The 26352-nt window shown below is 37.5% G+C and overlaps 1 protein-coding gene across 1 annotated transcript in view; it reads right to left on the minus strand.

The window, feature by feature from the left end:
- Positions 1-26352, minus strand: part of ITGA8 (integrin subunit alpha 8) — a 108406-nt gene that overhangs the window by 58699 nt on the left and 23355 nt on the right. Inside the window, exons 12-15 of the mRNA XM_018075165.3 lie at positions 21323-21528; positions 18988-19179; positions 6199-6244; positions 4177-4284 (exon numbers count right to left, since the gene is read on the minus strand). Coding sequence (XP_017930654.3) covers positions 4177-4284; positions 6199-6244; positions 18988-19179; positions 21323-21528 — 552 coding nt within the window. The remainder of the gene's footprint in view (positions 1-4176; positions 4285-6198; positions 6245-18987; positions 19180-21322; positions 21529-26352) is intronic.

A 26352-nucleotide genomic window follows, 5' to 3' on the forward strand; every position in this document is an offset into this window, starting at 1 on the left:
TTAACAATCAAAGGAAGAAAATTTCAGCAGATAAGAAACAGCTGGGAAATAGCCCATCATCCTAAGGCATATGAATTTTTTATGTGCTATCAATCTCGTCTCTCCAAAGAGATCCCCACATCACATTTATTCTCTGCTGAGTCTATCATCACTATAAGCTCACGGTTTGAATAGTATTTGACTGTAATTACAAAAGCAAGGAATTACCAGATCATTTGTCATTGTTGAAAATTTCTTTAGCACACAGGTTTGCAGATGGAGAGAAAGAATGGATAATGCTTTATCAGAAAGGTCATTTAAGCTTTAATGCTATGGACTTCCATTCTGTTTGAGGCTGATACCCATCCTGCAAGGTCACAAATCTCTACAGAAGAATGCAGAGACCGTTATTGTCTACTGATAAACAACCTTTAAACAAACTGTTTCCTCTTTGAGGTATAATATGTAAAAGCAAGTCAATATATTTCTATTATGATGCTCTAATACTTGCCTTGCTTCTAGATTTTGCTATGCCAAAGTCTAAGACAGTGACCAACATAGAGCTTTAATGCTGAAGGCATCCCATGGCTAAGCTACACCGTGTGGACAGGCCATGGTAACACCAGGGCTGCTGGATAGCTCAAAAGACTGCCTTTTGGATGTCTCCAGGGCTACTGAAACTACTACCTGGCTCAGAGATCTCCCACATAGCAATGCAGCTGTGTTGGTAGCAACTGTCACTACCTGCCTCCTTCCCTCTGAGAGCTGACTCTCCATCTTCTGACTCTGGGCCACACGCCTTTGCTGTCTGACCCATGGAGTCAGGCTGGCCAACAGTCTGTGGAAAATCTCACACAAATCCATCTCAACAATGGTCCTTAGGTCCATATCCATAGGGTATCAATCACATCCTGTTTCAAATTAGGTCAATGGGAAAAGAAAATACTAGCAATAGAAAGGAGCCAAATTAGAAAAATCTATTCAGTTAGGATAGGCTGAAATATTATTATATTTGGATTTTACATTTTCCGTAGGCATTTTGTATTCAGCTTTTTTTTTTTTAAATGTATGTAGAAATGTCTCATTTACTGAATCTAATTGACCCAAGATTATAAATGTTTTATTACTATTTTAATAGTAGTACATTTGGAGATAAAAGAATGACAGTTTTTTTCAGAGTATTTTTGATAGTAGGAACTTGAAGATCAGAAATTTTAAAAAGTCTACCTCTGGTTTAATGGGTTTAGAAAAGGTGGATAGCTGGGTTGCCTAAAGAAGCCTGCAAAGCACATCTTAAATCAGACATCCAAACCCAAAAAGTGCTTACAAATAAGAGATATACTCTACAACTTGACTGTTTATAATGATTGGACAATTCTGTACTACTTTTGGTAAGTCAGGTAACTTCTCCGACCTCTTGCTCCTTTAGGAATTGGAAATAACAATATTTACCTTAAATTAGTGCAAAGTGAGTAAATAACACTTTCAGATACAATTTAAGCACAAAGTAGCAATAAGGTAGCCAGGAAATTATCTGACCTCAAATAGTAATAAAAATACCAATGCATGGGTAAACTAGACATCTCAATAGCTAGAACCCAATCTTGGACATAATAAATCACATGATGTGGAAACAGCTTTTGAAAATTTAAAATGTTTGATTTATTTACCCCTTTTTACAGATATTAACTTGCATCTTTCACACTTAGGGAAAAAAAAGTCTTTCCCCCATATTCTTTAATAGCTTCAAAGTTGCAGAATTTGTTCCAGATTTGCTAGTTTTGGGAACATAGAAACAGCCCCACTTTACACACAGCAGAGAATGAATTATATGCTTCTACAAGTTCAGGACAATTCCCTTAGGGCTGTGTATAGAAATGACTTTTTGTGCATGTTTCCTCTGTGCTTCAGCTTTTCAATTATGGCAAAAATAATATTTTCCTAATACTTGGAGATGTACAATAATCCACATTATTCACAAACACACTTCCTGGAACTTTTCTGGTAGGAGGTTTCCTTTCATTCTAACTTTGCTGTGTCAGTCAGTAGACTTTTTATACAAGTTGAGCAGCTGACTAAGAGATACACAGATTCATCCCATGGGACTGAGGAATTCTTTGCTTATTGGAGTTTCCCTACTCATTGTTTTAATATGTACAATACAAGCTTATATCAACTAAGGAGAAAAATTACAGCATGGAAAATAGCAGCTGCTCTTCAGTCATTTTGTAATACAAACTAAATCTTTAGGGAACAATATTTTAGAATTAAGCAGACAGAAATTAAATTATGCTCCTATTAAAGCTCTTGTAGATATGAACCAAACATCTTCTGGCTTACTGTAGCAGAGAAATTAAAAGTAATGAAAAAAATATGCTACAGGAGTATTTGTTTTTTACTCCCTTTTTTAAAAAATACCTCACAGCAGGAGTATTTTTTAAGAGATATTTTTATTTATTTCTCTTGTGCAAAAAACCACCTTTTTTCTTTCAATACTCTCTTGGTAAATGTTATGGTTCCAAAATCTTTTTCAGTATGACATTAAGCATTTTTTAAAAGTCTTAAAACCTGAAGTTGTGAGAAAAACATAATTTTGATCAATGAACGTGCTTCAGCCAAGAGTTGATATTTTAAATTCTGTATTAACTATTAACACAAAATGTACTTAAAAAATTAGAGTGGATCTTGATCTCTCCTATTCCATGTCTTGTCCTTAATCTTGATCCTATTCCAATCAAAGCTTTGTGGAGTTTTAGGACTGTGTAGTTCTACCAAGTGCCTTCTACATTGCTCTGTAGATGGGCAATTTTCTACACTGGGTGTAGAAATGAAGAACATTATGACAAATACGAGAAGTCCTAAAAAGTGTAAAAGAAAAGTGCAAGAGTGAAAATCTCCTGGCAGCCCCATCCCATATACATTGAGAGCCCACATATAGAGGGGTTTAAGTGTACCAGAATTTAGTTCCTTTATGGCTTTTAAATGAACTGCTTCTGGTCATGATTATTTTCTACGGTTCATATTTATCAATGTATTCTAAAGATTCTTTTGCTGACTTTTACATTTGAGATAATTTTCAGAACTCATCTCCTATAAAGAACATCGCCAGTGTGAGGAATCCCTCTGACCATCTCTAGTTTAAAAGCAGTGAAAAATTTCTGCAGTCATGTATCTTCTGGAGTCCTCCTTTACACTTTAATATTGTTTTCATCCAGCCCATGTCCTGGCAGACTTTCTGTTTCTAATGTTTCTATGTCTGAGAAATCTGTTCCTCACAGTCTCTTTGGCAAGACATACTACTATTTTATATTCAACGTGCACATGTTTATGTTCTGTTTTGATTTTAGCTTCCTCATTTGTTATGGTTTCCACTTTCAAGCAGTATCTTTTTTCTGTATTTGTATTTGTAATAACCTCTTTTATCAACTGTTCTGAGGTCCTTTCTAAGCGACCTTTTTCTAGTGCAGTAAACGTGCCTTTCTGTGGCATTATGTGCTATTAGATAGCCTCCAACTGTCCTGCAAGCATTTTATATTTGTAACTGATCTTAAATTATTTTAATTAGCTTTGAGTTTCTTAATGTTCTTTTTGTTTTCAAAGTTAAATGCTACTGTGGTGAAGGGTTTCTCTTTTAAAGGTGTCCTGTGTGGTGCACTAAAAAAAACCTTTCCTCTGACCAAAGACAACCAGAAACAACATCCTGTGAACTTCTCTCGGAATTGTCAACCAGATATATTCTCTCTTCCACAAAGGACCAAGATCCGTCTTTCTCCAACAGAAAATGGTGGGCCCACAAGTTCTGCGTCATTTTCACTGTTGCATTTTCTCAACAAAGGTATGTTTTTTGACAGATCAATGCTTATGTGTTTCATCTGTTTTAGCTGTTTTATCTTTCATTCATCCAAACATTGCATATAATTTTGCAGCTTGACCGTAAGAGACACTGAGCATCCTCCTAAGCAGAAGTAGACTCAGTATATCAAAGGACTCAACTTATAGCTATGACACAGTTTGACAATCTGTGAAGTACTGGAATTATAAAAAAGAACTCTACATAGGAGTTTTTTTGTTGTGCTCAGAGCATGTTTGAACATTTTGAACTTCGAACATGTTCAAAAAAAGCTGCAATAAAAGTTATTAATAAGAAGTTATTTGAGAAAGAGGATAAGGATGGTTTCTGAGTAATCATGAACTTACCAGGCCACTAAAAGCTGAGAGTCAGGGAGCTGACAAGTTTTGTTGTCTGGATTCACAATCATAGGGTTCAGAATAAGATGAGCATTCACTGTAACAACAGGTCTGGCTCTGGGGGACAGAAATAAGGTTCACTGCACATAGAAAGAGCACAAGAGTACCCAAGTTGAAGCAGAGAAAACACTTAACTGAGATGGCCACAAAGAAGCCAGAGATGCAGGGTTACTTAGGAGAACACACTATTATAATGCTGCTCCTACCCAAAAGAATTTTTTTTTTTTTGGCTCAGAAGCTGTGATACGTCCTACTGAGATTTTGACAGTTCTTCATGAAAAAAAGCACAGGTTAACACATCACTGAAACAGTATCCTATAGTTAACCAGTAGATGAGTCCCAGGACTAAAGCATATCAGATACATTTCATCACACTGAGTTTTCACAAAGGGACAGAGCCTGCCTTTTTGGGATTTACAGCAGTCCTTTGGACATTTGTTTTGTACTGTCTCCATTAACAGTAACATATTCACACTTGCTAGCTCTGTTTAAGATTCTTAAAAAATAAAAATAATTTGGTTAAAGTAGAAGTTGATGTAGGGTATCCTTAGTAAACAATGAAGTAAATTCTGTCTGATATATATTGAGAAAATTGACTTTGTAAATCAGGAATAATCATCAGTAAATTCTGCTGAGTACATGGATATATAGTTGTGGTAATGGGGACCACCCCTCTGAAACTGTTATTAAGTAATGAGATAATCTATAGCCATGAGTAATTTAGAAGAGAAATGAAAACAAGTAAGTATCCAGATTCTATTGTTTTTAAGGTAGAAGTACTATTTTACAGTAACTTACATAATTCTGGCTAACTCAGCTTATTACAAAATTACTTTCTTCATATTTTAATACACATTTGAGCTTTTATGATTACTTATCTATATTACTTCAGCAAGACATTGAAAAATAAAATTACTCTCTTCATTTTTGTGCAACAGGGAAACCCTTTTTTTCTAGTAAATTTTGGTTAAAAATATTCTATTTCACCAAAATGACAGATTGCATATTTGGTACGTTCTGGTCAGGAAATGGCCACCTGCTACTCACTGTCTTAAACTAAATAGAACAGATTTTATTGTTATTGAAAATACACAGTGGATCTAATTCTCCAACATTTCACATCCTGTGCAGTCATTCATGGCACTGCAAAGTGATGCATTGCAAAGTATTTGAATGATTCTTTAACAGGGAAGTAGGAAAATTGGGTCTATTCACTGCATTCTACAGTGTTAGTTGAAATGAGCTAACATTCCTGTTTTACAAAATTCTTATGCTTTCACAAGCATTCAGTTGAGAAGTAGAACATGCCTTCTCTCCATCAGGTGCTGCTGGGAAGACAGACAGGAATCAAGAAACATGACTATTTGGTTGTAGCAATGGATGGTGAATATTCAAATGTGAACAACTGTCAGCCTGGCTGGACAAAGAGAGCAGTAACAGATTTTTGTTTATGTACTTGGTTTAGTTTTAAATTACAACTCTAATTAAAAAATGCATTTAGTGGAATTCCATAGTCAGCAAGAACTTTCTGTTTTGTAAAATGGGATCTTGTGCATTTTTTTTAAACTGAGGCTAAAAGGAGCAGTCTTTATTCTCAATAAATAGTTCATCTTAACATATACGACCTCTGAAGAACCAGAGTCACTTTGAAATTTCTTACTAGCACCATTCCCTGTGAAAAGAAATTAATTTTCAATTCTATGCCTTCTAATTTTTTTATTTAAAATTGACTGAGGAGTCAAACATTCCAGAAGCTTCTTAAGCTATGACTAAGTATGGAAATTTTCACTAAAAATTACAAGTTCTGAGCATGGGAAAAAGCATTTGTTTCTCACAAGATGTTTAATTTATCATCGCTGGTGATCTGTTTTTACGCATTGAAACAGAGTAACACGGGAATCTGAAATTTGTTTATTTGTAAATCTCTGACCAAAGCTGTAAAATATAAAATCCATTGTATTTGCCACATACCTGTAAACAACGGCTTTCCCAGCTCCAAATGCACCCACAATTAAATCTGGAAAAAACAATGGCTTCAGAAGAGATATATAGATATCTCTCACACGTTTTTTCCTGCCTAAATTAGATTATTTACATTAAAAATGCAGTAACATAAAACAAATACAATATTCCTTTATAAGCAATTTTTTTCAAAAGTGTACCTGAAAGAAAACACTTCACATTGTCAGAGACTGTCTCAGTTGTACCCAGTAAGTGCCAACCTATTTAACACAAGGTCACCCAATCCACAATCTCACTTCTCTCCAACTTGTATCTCAAAGAGATGCAAATCAAGTTCTTGCCACTTTCATACAAGCCATGTTGAAAATTTATGATGTTCCTTCCTCACAGTCTCTTCCGTCCTGCTTTGTGTTTTAAGTAATTTGGTCATTAATTTAAGCATTACATCTCTGTGCACATAAAGACAATGCAAGGGCAGAGGATGGCTGTTTTCAGAGCTTCTAATATTTCCAGTATTGCAGCAGCATGTACTAAGGCTTACAACAGTTGTCCATCTAAAGCCGTCTTTTTCCCCAACACTCACCATTCCAAACAGATGGAGTCAACAACACAAATGCTATACTGGGACTTGGGCACTTCTTTGTTAGTGGTCGTCAGCTTGGGTTTGGGAATCTACAGGACCAAATATTTCCTCTTTTTGTCTCGAGCCCTCACACAAAGCTCCCCAGAAAGATCCAGACTGGTTTGCTGGATCCATTCAGGCCTGCTGGAGAAAAACTGGAGCCAAGCAGTGATGAAAAAAGATCAAGTTTCCTGCTGCCTCTGACTTTGGAAAGAGCTTTGTTTCATTTTCAAAGCCCCCAAATGTCCATCTGGGCACTCCTTTCACTCCACTGTTGTTACTATACGATTTAATTGACACGTGTCCGATTCAGTACACTGAGCCTTACAACAGACCTTGCAGTGGTACAGACTGGCAACCTAAATGGATTTAAATAAGTTAATTAAACCAGTACTCAGGGTTGTAAACAAAGCCTTACTTGCTGCTTTTATAGTTTTAGCACTGGTTTGCTTAAGAAGCCCAGAAGTAATCGAGCATGATGCAAATACAAAGCTTTGATGTTCATTAGCTGGATCGGTTTGATCCAGGGCTGGCAGCCTGTTTTCTAGTGCTCCTTTGTCTTTCAGATGGCCAGGATTTCACAAGTTTAAACAAGTACTTCACATGGGCATCAGCTGGTCCTACACTGAATTCCACTGACTAACATACTAATAGGAGAAGGCATGGACAGTTTACGGGTCTGATCCTCTTTTTGTACAACATTTACATTTTTCTAGTTTCATTGGCCTTAGAGAAATATGCTTCAGGGTCAGGAACACTTTAAATAGCAGAAGAAAATGAGTGTTGTTTTTAACTCCTTTTTGGGACATTTATGTGTACTTTTAATTAGTAGCTTTTTTAGACAACTTGCACACAGTACCAAATCTAAAGATGTTTAAATAAATAACTATTTGAGACAAAGCCATCATCATAAAGGCTACACCGCACACGAGGCAAAACTTTTCCTGGAAGCTCACTGATAGCAGCACCCACAGGAACCCTCCAGAAACATTTAATAGTTTGTTGATTTTTTTTGTGTTTGATGTTTTCTGTGGGTTTTGTGTTAGGTTTTTTTCCCTGCTTGTTTTTTTTTTTTAATGAAAAAGAAATGTTATGTTATTAACAGAAAGTGAAAGACAAGAAGGAAGGGGTTTCTGTTCTGTTGTTCCCAGGTGGATACTCTTTATGAATTCTGCAACAGACTTGACTTACAGCATGTACTGTTTTATACTAGACTTGATAAAGCAAAAAGTTTCAGGGCTATGTTACGGCAGAGACAAAACAGGTAGACATACAAGACTTATCCGGACCCTGGTCTTGGGATGATTTCATAATCCAATCTTTCATTAAAAAATCACAGAATATGTTGAGTTGGAAGGGACCCACCAGGATCATTGAAGTCCAGCTCCTGGCCCTGCACAGAATACCTCAAGAATCACACCATGTGCCTGAGAGCATTGTCAAAATGCTTCTTGAACTCTGTCAGGCTTGGTGCTGTGACCACTTCCCTGAGGAGCCTGTTCCAGTGCCCAACCATTCTCTGAGTGAAAAAACTTTTCCTGATATCTAATCTAAGTCTCCCCCAACTCAGCTTCATGATGTTTCTTCAAATCCTGTCACTGGTCACCATACAGAAGAGATCAGTGCTTGCCCCTCCTCCTCCTCTCATAAGGAAGTTGTAACTGCAATGAGGTCTCCCCTCAGTCTCCTCTTCTCCAGGCTGAACAGACCAAGTGCCCTCAGCTGCTCCTCATACGGCTTCCCCTCAAGGCCCTTCACCATCTTTGTTGTCTCCTTTGGGCACTCTCTAACAGTTTAATACCTTTCTTACATTGCAGTGCCCAAAACGACCACAATATTCAAGGTGAGGCTGCCCCAGTGCAGAGCAGAGAGGGACAATCCCCTCCCTCACTCAGCTGGCTTTGCCTGATGGCCCCCAGGACATGGTTGGCCCTCCTGGTTGCCAGGGCACTGCTGACTCATGTTCAACTTGCTATCGACCAGGACCCCAAGATCCCTTTCAGTGGCACTGCTTTCCAGCCCCTTGCTCCCCACTGTATTCACAGAACCAGGGTTGCCCCATCCCAGGTGCAGAATCCAGTACTTGCCCTTATTAAACTTCATAGATTTGGTGATTGTCTAGCTTTCTAACTTATCAAGGTCTCTCTGCAGGGCCTCCCTGCCTTTGAGGGAGTCAATAGCTCCTCTCAATTTAGTGTCGTTGGCAAACTTCTTTCTGGTTTTCCATGAGCAGTGTTTCTGCACTGCCACTTCAGCCAGGTTTGGTGACACGGTAAAAAAGATGAGGACCTTCAATCATAGCACCACCACAAAGGCCCTGTTTGAGCACACTCTAAGGGCAGTCAGGACTGTGCTTATCTTTCTTTTTTGGAAGTTCTTACTTTTACCCTGATGTGTCCTTTGTTCTCTGTTCTAAACCATGCTTATTCTTCATCCAAAGATCTTGAATGAGTGAAACCACTCAGTAGAGAAAGTGGAATTAAGAATGAATATGCAAACAATAAAACATATTTATACCCAGTAGTGACATCTACGATCTAATGCAAGGACAAAGTGATTATATATTCAAGCAAAGTATTTGCTGGAAAATTCATTAGGGAGTTTTCTTTGCTTCTTGTTCTATTACAGAGCAGCAGTTTTATTCTTCTTTCTTTCATTGCTTTGTGGGGTGCAACTGCTATACCTATCACTGGAAAAAACATTTTTGATGTTGATACAAATGCATGAGATTTGAAAATACATCCAATCAGAGTACTTTTATAAGCAGAAGTTTTGAATTTGTTGTGTGTTCTGTAGAAGAATGTTACTAATCATTTTTACAAAAAAATGCATGAGACGTCTAAATTATCTGAAGTTTGGCAACTTTCCCCTCCTAAAAATAGAGAGAAGTTGTCTTTATTAATACTTGTTAATGCTATGCATGTAACATCACTGATGCAAAGGTCACTTGCTTAAAAACAAGGCTTTAACAACCAATTACACAGCAAAAAAAAAAAAGGCCAGCTTTAAAAAAGCAGCTTAACTCCTTATAACCCTTCCAAACAGAGCCTGAAGAAAAGCATATGAAAACCTTTACTCCTTTGCATTAGTGAGGGGTTTTTTTCAAGTTCAGATTAAAATGTATATATATATAAAGAGAGAAACAACGAAGGAGAAGTATCAGAATCATGAAATCTCCTTAACTTCTTCTTTTCTCATATTTCATGTTTTCAGGATGATGAGGGGCCTCATCAGTTTAGGTAAATGACCACTTTGCCTATGTTGTCTCTTTCAGAAGATTTTTTATCAGCTGCTCCCCTTCAGAGAAGCCGAGATCTGGAAGAGGGAACTGGTGGCAGCAGCCGTGAGCTTCTGCCTCATTGCTGTTGTGGGATAAATGAGCTGTGGGGTCACAGCCACACTGCAAAAACTAAGAAAACAAGCATGGAGTGACTCCACAGGAATTCTTATCTTCCATTTCAACACAGCTTACGGGTTGCATGCATTAATGTCCCAACTGGTAGAGTTCACAGAGCTTAATCCTGAAACAAGTGTCTTTGGCATGTATTTAACTGATGTCAAGGGGCACAAAGCCAAGCAATCCTAATGCTTATTTCAAATTTTACTTTGCTCTGAAGAGAAGGGTTCCAAGATGCCCTCTGGTGAATCCATTTTCCGAGATAAAATTATCATAAAAAGTTAAGGAGATGGCACTGAAAGGCACACTGGAATTTGCAAGCTGGTCTGTTTACCTGCACCTTCTGCCATGTGGCTTTTCCAGACCTGAAACACCATATGATAAAGGGCAGAAACTTGCCATGATGCTCCCTACCTAGATCTTCAACCAAATGAAATAGGAAGATCAACAAGGTCTTACTTCCAGTCTCAATTAATATATTCATTTATTAACTTGAGAAAATTCTTTGATACCCTGGTATTTTTAAAGGACATCTCCATTACCTGTGAGAGACACAGGCTCAGGGAGGAACATGCATCGTGTTCAGCACCTTAGATTTGGGTTGAGTTCGTCCAGTAACCCTAAAAGAAATTGCCAAGGCATGGTATCTCATCTTGCTTCATGGGGGACAGTGACCAAGGAAAACAGCCACGAACAACTGTCACTCACCTCACTTATGAGAAACATAAAAATGAAATGACAGCTGGGTCATCTCACCAATGCAACTCTATCAGGATAGGCAGGAAAACATTAACTTCGGGGAATCAGAATGATTTGCCGACAGCTTTAGATATAACTTTATGTAGTCTGTCAGTTTAATTGGACAGTATAAAAAGGGACTGGAAAATAATTAGGATTATATTCTATCTGAGTACAGGTGCTAATAGAAATTTCATAAAAGCAAGTGAGAAAACTGCCTAGCTGCAAACCCCGTTAAAAAAAATCTTTGTGAGCCTTTTTGCTTTTTATTTTCCTCAGCAGATCAGCTGCCAAAAAGGCCAATGATCATATTTCTATTTGTTTTCTAGGATTTCAACATCCATTATGATCCCAAATCTCAGTAGGAAGGGTCCAAAATAAAATTTCCTTTAAATGGCCATCACTTCAGGCTTGACCATAGTAAAAAACACAGGACCATCCAGTTTAGCCAGCTTTACTCAAGAATTTTAGTTAAATACTACAAACAGCCACCAAACAAAACAGAGACACTTTCTTCCAATCCTACTATTCTCAACTGCCTTGATCCTACTCTGTTTTTCAATCATTCTGGTAGCAGGTCTGTTAAGTATACCACCTAAGGCTAATTCATATCAACACTTCTCCCTTTTGTCTGAATGAGTCTCTTTTATAATACAACTATATTATTTATTATATTACAGATAAATCCCAAAGAGGGTAGTTAGTGTATCATCACTTCAGTAAAACACTGTTTATTGGGATCAATGGCTTTACTCTTATATTGTATTGGGCCCAATATGGTGATTTCATTAAGCATGTTGAAGAATTTTAGAAAAGCACACCTATAAATTACATGGATATTAATTTGCCATAAAATGAACAAATTTGTAAGCAAATATGAGGTTCTCTCTACAGTTTTGATCGATTACTCATGTGAAAACGTAATTAACTGGTAGAAGCAGTTCAGCTTTTCTGCATTTGCTGGCAAAACCCAAGCCGTTGTTCTGGCTCCCACACACAGCAGTCTGCTCTTGGCAGAGCAGATGCAGCTTCTCATTGATTTAATTTGTTTGTCTTCCACAAAGCTCCTGGACCAACTTCATAATTTAATCATGACTAGATTCCGATTTGTGATATTTTTGGCACAATGCCTATTGTTCACAAAAAAATTTATGAATCTGAAGAACCCTTGCCTCTAAGAAAGAAACTTGAGGATTTTCTTCCTGCTGTTTGAGTTAACGTACTCAGCAGATGGAGCTGTTAAATACTCCTATTTTAATAAGATTAGACTGGATTACTGAAGTTCTGAGGAAATTTTGTCTGATTATCACACTTCTTTCCTTCTTAAAATGTTTCTAGAGTAATCTGTTTATATTAACTACATGATATTCTTAAGCTAATAATGGAATCCAAAATAAGAAGGCATGAAGATGCCTTACCCATTTCCCTTTGCTGACAAAGGCTTGACTAAAAAGAACAAACAAAAGAACAGGCCAACAACTGTATTTGAACTAAAGCAGAATATCTTGAAGATGAAGCTTCAGTGGCACTGACTCCAGAATGACTCTCTAAATTACTAAGGAAGAGTTACACAAGCATGTAAACAGCTAGGGAGAAGAAAAAACAGTGCATAATTTATTTGAGCAATTAACTAATTAACTAATCAACAGTCTTTGAACAATGATTTCATCTAGAGCATTGTTCTGAATCCACCCACACGGTTAAAAGAAACTGGATAAATCATCCTGGTTCACAAACACATTTGAAGAAACCACAGTCTGTGGGAGGATATGCCACAAGAAGAAAGTAACTTTAATGAGTAAGTTTTTCATTATAAACTATTTGCTTAGCTATAATCAGCCACCAAGTGACTGAACATATGCTGAAATGTGAGGGTGGAAACCTTACAGCCTCCAAATGCCTGAGCTGTGCACAGATAGATGAACCAGCTGGAAGTGCGGCACCATCACCTAGACAATCACAGGCTCCAAGCACTCAGTGGGGACTAGCTTTGAACGGATGCCCAGAAGCCAAAAAAAACAAATTTCTTTCCCATTAAAGAGATTTATGGATTTCTTTGGTTTCTATGAAAATTGAACTATGCTAATAGAAAAAGACAAATAAAATTATAAATAAAATAAACTATAATGCAAAATGCATGCCTTTGCTTCATTCCCTGCTCCAGGCCTTGATGACACACATGAAGCTCAGGATGGAGCAAAGGGGCCCTAAAAGTCCCAGAATTACAGGAGAGTGGAAGCTGTCTTGGAAAATTACCATCATGGGGTTCAGATGTCCCAGAGGAGAAGGGAGCAAGGAAGACTGTGCTGAGGCAGGAATTTCATAATACCTTTATGCAAACCTTGAAGAGCTCTGTCACAGGGAATCCCATGGTTATATAAACTGTGTTACGGGCCTCACCAGTACGATCTCAGACACAGCACAGTGATGCTTTGCCATATCCTAACCTCAGCACTGAAAACAGCAGCACAGAATCTCATGCAGAATTCCAACTACCACTGTATTTGCACTTAACTGATGGAAAAAGCCAATCTTTTGCACTTTTTCACTCCATTCACCTCCTTTTTTCTTTAATCCCATTTATTCTTTTCATATGACTGACAATCCAGAGTAACGGTGTTAAGCTAGTATTTACTATGGAAGCAGAAGTGAGATCAGATCCCCTTCTTTGAATATGACCTTAGACATGAGCTGTCAGAAAACAGTAAAATGGATCATCTGTTGAAAGATGTTACAATTATGTCAGTGTTAGTAAATTAGTGGCAGAGAATGTGCCTGTGTGCTGTACCTTTACTGTCTGCAGTGGTATCATTAGAATGTCCCTAAAGCAGTTGGCCTATGCCAATTATTAGTCTCCAAAAGGGAGAACGCAGTAACCTTGTTTTGGCAAAAAAGTGAGTTTGATAGTATGGACAAGGAGTGTTCAGTGACAGTTCAGAACCAAAGACAGCATATTTCATTTACTAGTGTAGATGTAGCTTAAGAGGATTAATTGGTCTTTACCTTCTAACTCTTACATGACTACAAAGATGGGAGCATCCATCCATTCATTGCCACCATCACCACTGTTTGGCGCTGCAATCCTTCTAGGTGAGGAAGAATACTCTATTTGGGGCTGAAGGTGATGAATACCAACACAGAGAGAGGGCAGCTGCAGCTGCATATCTTTAGAACTGTTAGGATGACCAGCACAGCTTTCTGCCTCTGCTGCTTCCCAGGGTTGAAAGTTTCCCACTACCTCCAAAGCCTGCAAAGCAGCGACTACCATGTTATCACCCCTGTCTGTGTTGATAAAGGAACAGATTTGTGCACATAACATCTGGAATGTTTGTAAGTATGACAGAATTTACAGAACTCCTCTCCTGGAAAGCTGTGGAGATGTAAACCAACGGTTGTGCTTAGTAACAAAAACTCAGTCTTCCCTGTTGAAAGGCTAGAAAAATCTCCGTGTTTTCACAATGCTGAGAGTAGAGGTCTGTTACTGTTGCAGTGGTGACATCTGTGCCAGGACAACTAAAGACAGATGGTCATTACACTGACAGGACTGCAAATGAGAGGGAAAAGCAGCCCTGTCTGCATGCTGACCCTACCAGAGAAAGTTCCATTTTTAGGTACGATGTTGAACAGGTAGTCATTCAACTCTCTGTATCCTGTGCTTTGTGCAGTGAGTGGCTACACAGTGAAATTAAAGTCAGGGTATGAACTTGAGCACTGTGTTGGTACTGTCCATATTTTTGTATTCTTAGTACAGATTCAGCTGTGATTTTAGCATGTGCAAGCTAGTACTCTTCCAGATAGTAGCCAAGAAAGGTCTGAGGAATAGCCTGGGCCAAAGACCTTTCCAAAAAGGCAGTTTGGGTATGGTCATCCTGTTCCAGTGGGCAGGAGATTTCATCTGAATACTGAGCTGTGCTGTGCCATGTAACTTCAAGGCCAGACCACAGTTCTCGACTCACTTAATTTTCTTGTACAAACATAATTACTGATACCAAGGAAAAATATTTGGGACTGCTGTTTTGTCAAGTGTTAATTCTGATTTTCTTCTCAGTTGGGAAGATACAACCTTTTTTTAAATGTCGGTTAAGTCTGAAATCCAGGTCAATGGTAAAATCTTTATTAGAAGCAATATTTTACCCAGATATAAGTCCCATATTACTAACTGCTCTTTACATATGGAGAAGAGGCAGCAGTGGTGGCAAGACTGAACCATCACCCGGTACAGTAGGACGGGTGTGCCATTTTCCATTGCACAAGGAACAATTAAGTAAATTAGGGTTCCTTTCACAGGATTGGTAAAACACATGGCTGACGGAGGGAGTATGGTAGAAGTATGTAAAATAACAGTGCACTAAAGAATTGTTTACTATCTCTTCACTATCAGAACTAGGGCACATCCACAGAAACTGTCCAATGGAACGTTCAAGACTTGAATGGGACACAGTGGAAAGAATTATTTCTTCACAAAACATTCAGCAAGGGGTGGGGTCCTTTGACACATGCTGCATGTGTCATAAGTTTACATGAGTTCTGCAGCTGATTGGTCAAATTAATGGAAGAAAAGCCTGTCAAGGGCTACTAAATTTGGATATACCACCTCTGATTTGGAGCCACCTTACTCCTCTGGTTGATTAGTGCTGGATGAATATTCTGGGAAATATTACAATAACTGTATGTTTCCCTGGATATCTGTTGTTGGCCACCGCTGGAAACATGCTACAGTGCTAGACAGATCTTTCATCTGTATAAATATGGCTGTATTGTGTTCTTTCCTGCCTGCTCTCCTACTCCACCATTAAACCCATCCGTGATCTGTTTTATCCCATATTTATTATACAACTGGGCTCACGGGGGACAAGAGGCTCTTCCTCTTCTTTTCCTAAATAAGAGTAAGAAGTAGGAAGGGGACTCTCTTCTCTCGCTGGCCAGAGTTACAGGAAGAGAAGGAAGGAGAAACCACTCCATCCACAGGAAAGCTGGAGGATATGAACAGGACTGTGTACTAGAGACCCTTCATCTGCTCCCTCTTTTCTTCTCTGTCCCTGAGCTTATACTGGCATTTGGGTGAAGAGAGAAAGATATCACTTCCTGTGCCAAATGGCTGCTGTTCTCCAGAAGGCTAACAGGTTAAATTCAGACTGAATTGAACTCCAAGCCAAGAGGGGCTTTAACCTTTCTCCAATGGGAGAAAAATTAAGACTGTGGTCCACCCTCACTTTTTAGGAACTGTATTTATTCCTCAACTTGTAATCAAAGAGCACTGGTTCATGGGCTCAATACAGTGATCCCAGGATGAATCTAAGTAGTTGTGACAAGAAGCCATATAAACACATGGTATTTTCCGGCCTCCAGGTCAGTGACCTGGTCCAAAACCATGAATACATGATCTGAACTAATGAAGGTCTAAACCTCTAAAAGCTCTGAAAATGTTACACAGTGCATTAAAAATGAAATGGAAGATTAACTCCCATCTCTCAGCCTCTCACTTCCTAGCAGGCGTATGCCTGACTTATGAACAATGTTAGGCACAAGGGCTAGAGTAAATTATACAAGAACAGTTACAGTTATACAAGTCAGTCCTGAACACTTGAACTCTAGCCATGGAAGAGCTAATTGCTTGGAGAATCTCACCTTAGACAGTGGCAATACATGTTTATGCCTGCAGCCAGACATTACAGCTGGCTCTCATTTCTCAGTCTATAGGGTCAGAACTTCTGAGAGTGATGTGTCAGCATAATTTGGTTTTATTACATTTTTCTTCTTATAAAATAAAAACATTAAAAAGCTTTAATTAAAATTTTTATTATATTTTTTCCCTAATCTTTCACAATCCTCTTTGAATTACAGGCACAAACTGTAGGTAGTTTGGGAAGCATGGAATTAAAGGTTAGTTTTCCAGACCTTCTATAGTCAGCAAGACTCAGTTTATCTAAAATAAAACTTACTTCTTATTCCTTCCAACTTCAGTACCTCACTTCCTCCTTGTACAAGGATTGCCCTTCAGCACTTCCGTCAGGAGGCAAAGAAGAAAAGCTCTTTGACACAAGAAGGATTACTTATTTCATCGCCTAGCATATTTGTTCTGTGCTCCCATTTCCCCATATTATTTCCTTTCTTTTTTATCCCTTTTTCCCATAGGAAGGTTATTTCTGTGCTAGTACTGTGCCATGTTTGTGTTATTTTTACAGCTCTGTTTTGGTGCTTCAAGACTTCGTGAATTAAGGAAGAGGTGGTTGACTGACAGTAAGGGCTTTTTCTTCTCATTTTCTGAAAGATCCTCCCCAGTACTCTGCACTGCTCATCCAGATATTCAGCTGAGGGATGGAGGGAAAAGCTAGTTACAGTAAATGCAGGGTGGTGGATTTTTACCTTTTTTTTTTTTTCTTTTTAAATTAGTAATTCATGTAATAAAACCGAACCATCTAACACATAGTGAGTTAACACCACAATGTCAAATTCTGGTAGTAGAATGCATGGTGGAGCCAACAATGACAAGTAGAATAATTCCAAGAAATCTCACAACTATAGTAGTTCCTCAGTACATATTAGGAAGATCAAGACTCATTACCCAAACTTTCCACAAGTTAGCTGAAAAGATGCTCCATATAAAGTATGCTAATACGGTAGTGAGATTTCTACTCCACTTTCTTCCCTATGTGAGTCAAAGAATCTCTCCCTTCCCTCTATCTTTTCAATCTTAGAAATGTCAGGAATGCCATATCCTGTTTTCTTTGGTTTTGGTGGGGGGCCTTGTGGGTGCTTGAGGAGATGTTTAAATGTTGAAACTTTAATAAAGAGCTCTGTTGTCCAAAAGAACCTCATTAGTCATGGACAATGAAAGACTATTAATAGCAACATCAACAATATGCATACAAAAAGTCAAAACAGCATTTAAAAGCCCTTTCTTCTCTCAAATGCTAAAGATCCTCTTCTGCAGTCTTGTGATAGCCTCACTTTATTACTCTGTGGTCAGCTTTTCTGTTTGTAAAACTGTGATTTCTATTGTAAACACCCCTTCCCAGAAATTCCCTTCTGCGTTTTGAAAGGCACCCTTTTCAAGGTTTTTACAATTCATCACAAAAAGGTAAAAGAGATCCCATTTTTGTCCTTTTGAAAAATTTTTACTTTTGAAATAATACAACTTTTAAGAACTTTAGCCTTGAAATAACCCAGGATAACAAAAGTGATTTCGTAGTAAGTCAGGGAAGTGCAGACTATTAGCATTTTACTGTGGATGAACCTTTCACAATAACAAAATACGACGTTTTACTGCATGCCCTTGTTAAGGCTTCTGGACTGTGAAGAAAAGAAACAGAATATATTTGCTTCCAGAGGAGAGAGAGTAAATACAAGTACACTCACACTACTTAGATGCTGGAAAAAAATTTCTTTAAAAAATAAATACTTCCCTGTGAAACTTGTGTTACAAACTTGATAAATGTAAATACCTACTTTATTAGATAAGCTAATAAGGAAGAATCAAAGCTACCCTAAAAATGAGGAGTCCATGTAGCAAAACGAAAACAGAGACAGAAAGGTCCAAATAAAGTATTTACCTTTAAGTAATTTGTATTCTCTCTGCTTTTTTGTAGTGCAATGAAAGCCATTAACTATATATAGCTGTGTCTCTTCCGACAGCAAAAAATAACTTAGCAACACAACCAAGTCAATCCCTTATTTACAATACAACATGTTTTTAATTAAGAAAGAATGCCAGGATGAAGGAGACCTTACAAGTTGAATAAGCTGAGAGCTTTCAATTTTTGGAAGTGGGGGGAAAGGGTTAAGCTTTTTATTGTAAACTTCACATGTTTTATGTTAATACAACTATTTAAGCCCTTTCTTGACTTTCTGATCATGTCTTTTGACAGGAAAGGGAGTATTTGTTTTTGTCTGATTTTAACTCTCAGGAAAGTGAACAAGAACTATCCAAAAATGTCTGTTCTTTATTCTGACCTCTGCCTTCCAAAAGGAGCAGTGTAGGCATGATGCATTTTCCAGAGAATGGAAGTATGAAATTCCATTTCTAATGGAAAAATCTTACCTGGATAATCATTCTTGTCTACATCTGAGTCTCCCCTTAGAGTGAAGCCAAATCCCGAAGGCATGGACTGTGAGGCCCAGGCTCCATTGAGAACCTGGGAAGGGTTAGTGTTTAACCCATTACTGTATCCATTGTAAATGAGAACTTTCCCTCTTCTGTCTTCTCCTGCAAATGGTGCACCAATAGCAATGTCTGCAGTGAAGGAAAAAAAAAAAGAAAAAAAGAAAAAAAAAGAAAAAAAGAATGGGCACAATTAAAAATTAACTCCCTGCAGGAAAACTGACACAAGTGGTTCCTGCTACAAACATGCAAGATCTTCAACATTCTATACTTCTAGTTTTAAGGCAAATATACAAAAATGTTTGCAGTGTCTTTTCTGTGTCAAAGTTTCATGACAAAAGCTTATAAAATAATCCTTTGAAAATGTTATTGAATTATACTAAATAGCCAGTCCACACTGGATTCCTCTACATATTTCCAGGGCAATTAACTAGCTTTAATAAACCAAGAACTAATGAATGCCTGCTTCTACTTTAATATTTTTAAACAGGCACAAATTTTCCTTGATTTCCTCTATCACCTAATTAAAAAGGAACAGCTGTTAGATAAAACTAATTTTCTTTTTCCAGATAAAATATTCTACATAGACAAAAATATTCCATCCCTTAAACATGCAGTGCTCTAGTATACAAAAGAGAACAATGGAATATCATGTTTTCATTTATACCAAGCCATCACCTTATTGAGAAATAAGAATATTTCCAAGTCAGGAATCTAACAGGAGGGTTTGGACACTGTGCAATTAAACACTTCAGTCCTTAAAAATGAGGTGCCACATCCAAGAAGCAGAACTCACAGTGCTCTTCTTACTTCCTATGCATGGGATGTGGAGACTGTCATGTTCTAGACTGAGATTCAACAGCCATACTATCTGAGCTAGCCAATAGAAAACACTAGAGGATACATATCTACAACTCTAATTTTTAGGTTCTGATGTAGAAGCTGATGCTGAATTTCTTTGTTAAACTTAAGTCGAGCACCTGGAATCTGTAGCTTCTCTCTAAAGGCAGAAATGCACCAATGTTCTATAACTGGCATCTTCAGTTATGAAGCAGAAGACTTTGGCTCAAGACTCTTCTTAGTCTTTACACAGTGACAGAGAAAACCAGCAATGTCTCCTGCCTGCCTTATCTGAATTCTGGAGAGCAGACCAATATTCCGTGCCCAGAGTAGCTGAGGGCATCTGCTATTGCCACAGGTAGAAAACAGGAAGTCTCCACCATGGGGTTCAGCTGTCTGAACTCCACTGTGGGATTCCAGGACAAGCCAGTGAGAGTATTCTCAGCAGTCACAATCCAATGGCTTCTACCCACAGGATGGTATTCATATTTTGTGCAGTCTGAACCCCAATACAATCCTATGACTCCCAACATGACTTTTTTCTTGCACAGCAGCCACACAATGAAGACCTTGCCCCAGAATCTAGTGGCCAGAACACTGTGAAAAACAGCCCTCAAGTTATGAAGGAGCAAAATCCATTAATTTTTCCTTTGTGGGCCAACTATCTTAAATGCTACTGTGCAAAATAGCTCCGCTAGGAAAAACTTCTTGCTGTTTTAGATGCAGAGATGCCTGCTTTGAAGATCCCTAACACCCTGAAAATAAGTAAGGAAACGCATGCAGAGAAAACCAAGGTGCTACTGACCATGTCTAGGAGGCTAACTCTAGGTGCTCAAGGCATCCCAGCCATGGCAGTTATTTTACTTGTACTGTTTTCTTCAATGTAGGCTGCCAGTTAACTTACATGAACATTTTGTTGTGTGTATGTGCTATAAGCATTTGAAAAAAGGACCCATTATGCAAGTGTTTCTTTTGGTGCCTAAGTACCAATGGAAGGTTGATTCCAAAGTATTTCTGTACTTCTCCAATTCTTTCATTGTTGACAAAATGCTTCATGTGCTGAGCCTCATTCAATTCTCAAACTCTTCCCAGCATTTGAGAACTCTGCTTTTAAACAAGTGCAAACAGCTTAACTAAGTAAATAAATGAAATTATAGTCATAAACCAAAGAATAATATTTTTATTCAAATGAACATACTAATATTTAGTAAAAGTAGCACTATAGTCAATATGATTGCCCTCTTCTTGGGAAGCTTTTCATGATTTGGCTCTCAATATCAATTTCATTAACATTAGTGTAAATTCCCATGACCTTCAAAGGCTGTTACAAGTTAAAAAGCCTTTTTCAGCCACTGCACAGACACTTCATATTCACTGCTTAGCTATTTTTAATTTTAATGTTATACAGAGATATACTACATTAAATACAAATTACCATTATATCCATCTTGATTAAGATCTCCAAGGTGTGTGATTGCACTGCCAAATCTACCAAACACTTCCATGCCTGTCAGAATTTGAGGATCTCTGAAGAGGAATGCACTTTCTTGCAGGTACAGATAAACTTGCCCAACTTCTTTAGGCTTGCTCTCGAATTCTCGTTCCATAAAGAGAGGGGCACCAACTAAGATATCATCTAAACTGGAACAGTCAAACAAAAAGCAGTGTCACTGAGAGATTGAGTGCAAACAACACACTTTAGGCATTTGCTAAAGAGGAAGCTGATAATTATCATAGAGTCATATTCTAACTGAGGTAAGAAGGCAATTCTAGATTTCTAGTCCAAACACTTGTTAAAAGCATGGTCAATTAGGGAAGGCTGCCCACAGTTATGCCCAGTCCAGTTCTGAATATCTCCATAGATGGAGACTCCACAACCTCCCTGGGCAACTGCTTCCAGTGTTTGATCACCATCACAGCAAAAAAAATTATTTTTAGATTTAAACAGAATTTCTTGCACTTCAATTTATGCTCACAATAGACACTGAAAACTTATACTTTGCAGTTAACAATCCTGAAGTCAGCAACTTAACTAATGGGGAATCTGTGTTACTAGAACAAATTCTGTAGATCTGTTCTGCCAACAGTGCTAGTGAGAGACAAATCTTAGTATAAAATTTAGTTTCTGCAACTTATACATCAGTAAGTGAACAACAGAAAAAAACCCCTGCCACTTTACAGCCAATTTTTGAGTAATATACATGAAATACAAGGTGAGCATCAATTCACAGAGAATTCCTCATCAATAATTCAAATAAAAGTTGGGAGACAAAGCCACAGCTTTATTTCTGAAAACACTTCTGTTCCATATTAGGCACATCAATAGTTGCAGTGCTCACATAATTTGCTATATGGAGTTTTAAAGAGAAAGGACATCATCAAATCACAAAAATATGATACTTAAAGGTAAAATAACAGAAAATTTCTGTCCATTTTGTTACTCCAAGAAGAATCAGTCAAAGAATACAGACTAATCAAATATAAACAATATTTTGCATGTTGTTGTTTTAAGTAGGCATGTTTCAAAACATGTTGTCAATATTTATTTAGTGGGAAAACAAGATATAAACAGTGAAGAATAAAATCAGCGAGATTGATAGATACATAGCAAGCAGAAGTATTTTTAATGGATTACGCTGAGATGTTAAATGAGAGTATAAAACTGCTGAAGGCTTCTCAAGCCCATGCAAACTAATAAAATAATTCCCATTACATTCAGTGGACATTGATGATCTGTATTAACTAGTACTATTTGATACCAGAATTTTTAATTTGGAAAAGCATTTTCTCTTGCTCTAATATGAAACTTTGTTCAAACTTTGTAAAACTCATAGAAAAACTTTTACTCCCAATTAATCTTATTCCCAATGCCAACATTTTCCTGAGGCTTTATCTATTAGTAAACCAATTTAGTAAAATTGCACTACATTGTTTTTCCCAATCCTGGAAGAAAAAAAATCTGTATGATTTAGATCAGCTACTACTTTACCAGAAGTATGCATTATGATTCTAAGATAGATATCACAGAATTTAGCACAGAATATCTCATCTAGAAGCCTTTTAGTCACATTGTAGAACATACACATTTTATAAGATGTGACAAAGTACTTCTAGAAATGTTATTTTCTTATTAAGTTTTATAGTATGTTTCCATAAAGGAAATTGTATTTCAAAATGTCATGTCACTTTGGTACAGCTGTTTGTTTTTTATGTTGGATTTTTACCCTAAGGCAAGAATAACTAAAAAAGGAAGGAAGCAGATGCTGACTCGACATCTGTGGTGGGAATTTTCCTTTTACATCGAACATCAAAAGTCCTCCTCTACTAATGGAAGATATTTGTGCTTGGGACAGAATATCAGCTGAAATGGTTGCCATGAAACAATAGCAATAACAAAAAACAATCACAAATACTATTTTTAAAATAACTTATTTTATGTATGCCATGAACTGAAAGCATTACACAGTAGCACTATCAGCAATTACTATTCTATTACATTGCAGTCCACATATTCCCAGTAAATTGGGACTCCATGGAGTTATGTGCTTTATAAAACATAAAGTAAAAGATGAGCTGGGCTCTTATGAATATTCTACAAATAAACAATGGTAAGACTAAGGAAAGATTTTTTCAGAAGTGGTAAGGAACCAAATAATTGAATCAGGAAGTTCCCAGTACACTGATGTAAAATATATAGATACCCAGGTAACTTTATAGTTCATAGAGCAATATCCAGAGTGCCTAAAATGGTGAAAAGAGAGGCAGACTATCCATCACGGCCTAAAATTCTCTAAGCAGAAGCCTAATCCAGAACACAAGATCCACCAGCTGAGACAGAAAGCAAGGAGACAGGAGCTGGAGCTTGTTGTGCAGAGAGTACAGCATCTCAGCTAGAAGGGCACAGTGCTGGGTTAATTTTCTAGGAAAATCTGTACTTTGCTAAAATAAATGACAATGACTGTAAAAAATGCATGAATAGTCCAGAGAGCAGGGACCAGAACTCAGTAGCTAAGATGGCTCATCATCTGATGTACTGAGGGAAAGATGAAAGGAAGGCACTCATCCAATACACTGACCTATTTCTAAACTGGTTATGGGCAGCAGAGCTCCCTGGAACACCCGCAGGACTTGGTTTGCCTTCCCTCCAGGTCTTCACATGTACCACCCCTACCAAAGCCTTCCTTTCCTTACTCTCTTGATTTTTTCATTCTCTGCCAGTGCTGAACTCTGTAGGTCAAGGCAAGCTGCTTCAGCAAATCCTCTGCAAGATGGAATTCTCCCTCAGGCAATTTTAAGGGTTTGTGTTCAGAGTTTGGGGTTTTTTTGAGCTAACACATAACTGTACTATAGCTAAAAAGGAAGGATTTGTCAGCTAGCCAGTTCTCCCTAATCCTCATTTACTTATTTCTCGTTCCTCTCCAAGTGGATAAAATGAGCAAGGAATTGCTTCTTAGCATACTTTGGTCAATTTTGCCTCTCAGATTCTACAGTTTAATTATTTCGATAACAAGCAGCCAAGGAGGTGTGGGGGTGTGTGTGTACTTGTGTTCTAAGTACCTATGTGATCAGTATTATGCATTTTTGTTGGTGAAGGAGGGTATTCCAATTGGTCTTTTAAACTGAAGGAGTTTATGTTTACAAAATTGAGAGTTTTGAGCCAAATTCAGGTTGATGTGATTCCTTTTAAAAAGTATAAGAGTAAAGCAAAAGCAAAAGCCCTTGGACAACCACGAAGTGCAGTTCAGTTTGCAGTGGTATTTTGAACTGGTTCATTGGATTTATTTCATTACTGCATTAAGATGTTACAGTTAACATAAATTATATATTATTTTTTGTTCTAACACAGAAAGGTAACCAGCCAGTATGACTTCCCTTCTGATAAAAAAAAAATCTTTAAAAAGCACAAAGCTGACCACCTGCTGAGACTGTATGCCATTCCTTTGTATCCTGCCGAGTAATAAAAAGCAGGAGTATGGGAAATGTCAAGAGGTCAAAGTATAACTACAGAAAGCTTTGATACAGGTCAAATAAAAAAAAACCAGTAAACAATTTATTTCACTATTTTTATTGGACTGTTTCAGCCTAAATTGAAAGTGTTCTCTTTTTCTCTCTTTACTAGGAATGTAGCCTGTGAGTTGATGGCAAATCTTGATTTGTTAAGTTTCATTGTGGATTTCTCATTATTAGCAGGAGACAACTAAACACTAGTTCAAACAGTATCCTCAATTTCCCTGTCCTGCCTGCAATCCTGATGTGGTACAGAAAAAACTGCAAGAGTCACCGTGGAATACCTGCAGAACTGCTGGAGCAGAAGGTATACAGAAGGGTTTTTTTCCTAGGATGAGCCTAATCTTTGAGCTACAGCAAAGCGCCATTCCTATTAATCTTTTATTAATCTTTTCAGCAAATAATTAGATTTCTCATACTGATAAGGCTATCACTACCTTCTTATATTTAGCTGCAAAAAGCCTAAGTGCATTTGAAGTGTTAATTTCCCTTTTGCTTTTTTTTTCTCTCTTTTACTCTTCAGATAAATATTTCAATTGACAATATGTGCAAACCAGCAAAGACAGACTACATATCTAATCAGACATGTTTATCAAGTAGAGCTTTTTGTGTTTTGTTTTCTGTGGGATGTTTGGATCTCAGGAAGAGTCATTAGATTTCTTTTAAGATATAGACTGGGAGACCACACAGGCCTCAATAACAGTTTGATTATATTATTGACTAAACTGTGGTTTTAGAGGTACACAGAAAATATGAGACCTGCCAAGTAACCCTACAGTTAACAGGAAATAACCTGCCAAGGAAATAGTTTGGTTCAATGAGAAGTTAAATAGCAAGTTCCCTGGAAGTCTAATGACTGTCTATTGGAACTTAGATTAATGTTTCTCCACCCTTTCACATTCGTAATACATTAGTAGGACAAAATTAATCCTGACTCACTATACAATCACAAAAACATGAATTTTCAAAAGCTGTGGTACTATGAAAATTTGATCTCAGCAGCTTGAAAGATCTGAGTACAATGAAGCCACTACTGAAGCTGCTGAAACTTCTGGGTTTTTGTTGTTTTGTTTTGTAACTGCAATAAGATTTTACCACCTTTTTACTTTTCTCTTTTCTTGTACCCCTCACTCTTTAAAGGGTCACTAGTCAATGATGGGAAGCAATGATTTAGCCCAGAAAAATTATTTAATGCTCTACATTTAAGCACCTATTAAGAAATGATCACAAGAAAAAAATATGAGGTAGACACATCTGAGACACTTCGCTATAGACAAGAGTATGCCACATCTCTAAATTACGGTCCTGGCTCACCTTTTGTGCAGACTACCAAGACTCTGAGCTTCAGAGATCTTTATCTCGTTGCTAAAAAGCCACTATCAATATTACCTCACTAAAGTCCTAATATTTTGAAATATTTAATCAAACTTTACATGAGTTGAAAGTTAACAAGTGTTT

This window comes from Manacus vitellinus, unplaced genomic scaffold (genome assembly GCF_001715985.3).
Source record: "Manacus vitellinus isolate BGI_N305 unplaced genomic scaffold, ASM171598v3 scaffold_3_pilon, whole genome shotgun sequence".
Classification (NCBI taxonomy): domain Eukaryota; kingdom Metazoa; phylum Chordata; class Aves; order Passeriformes; family Pipridae; genus Manacus; species Manacus vitellinus.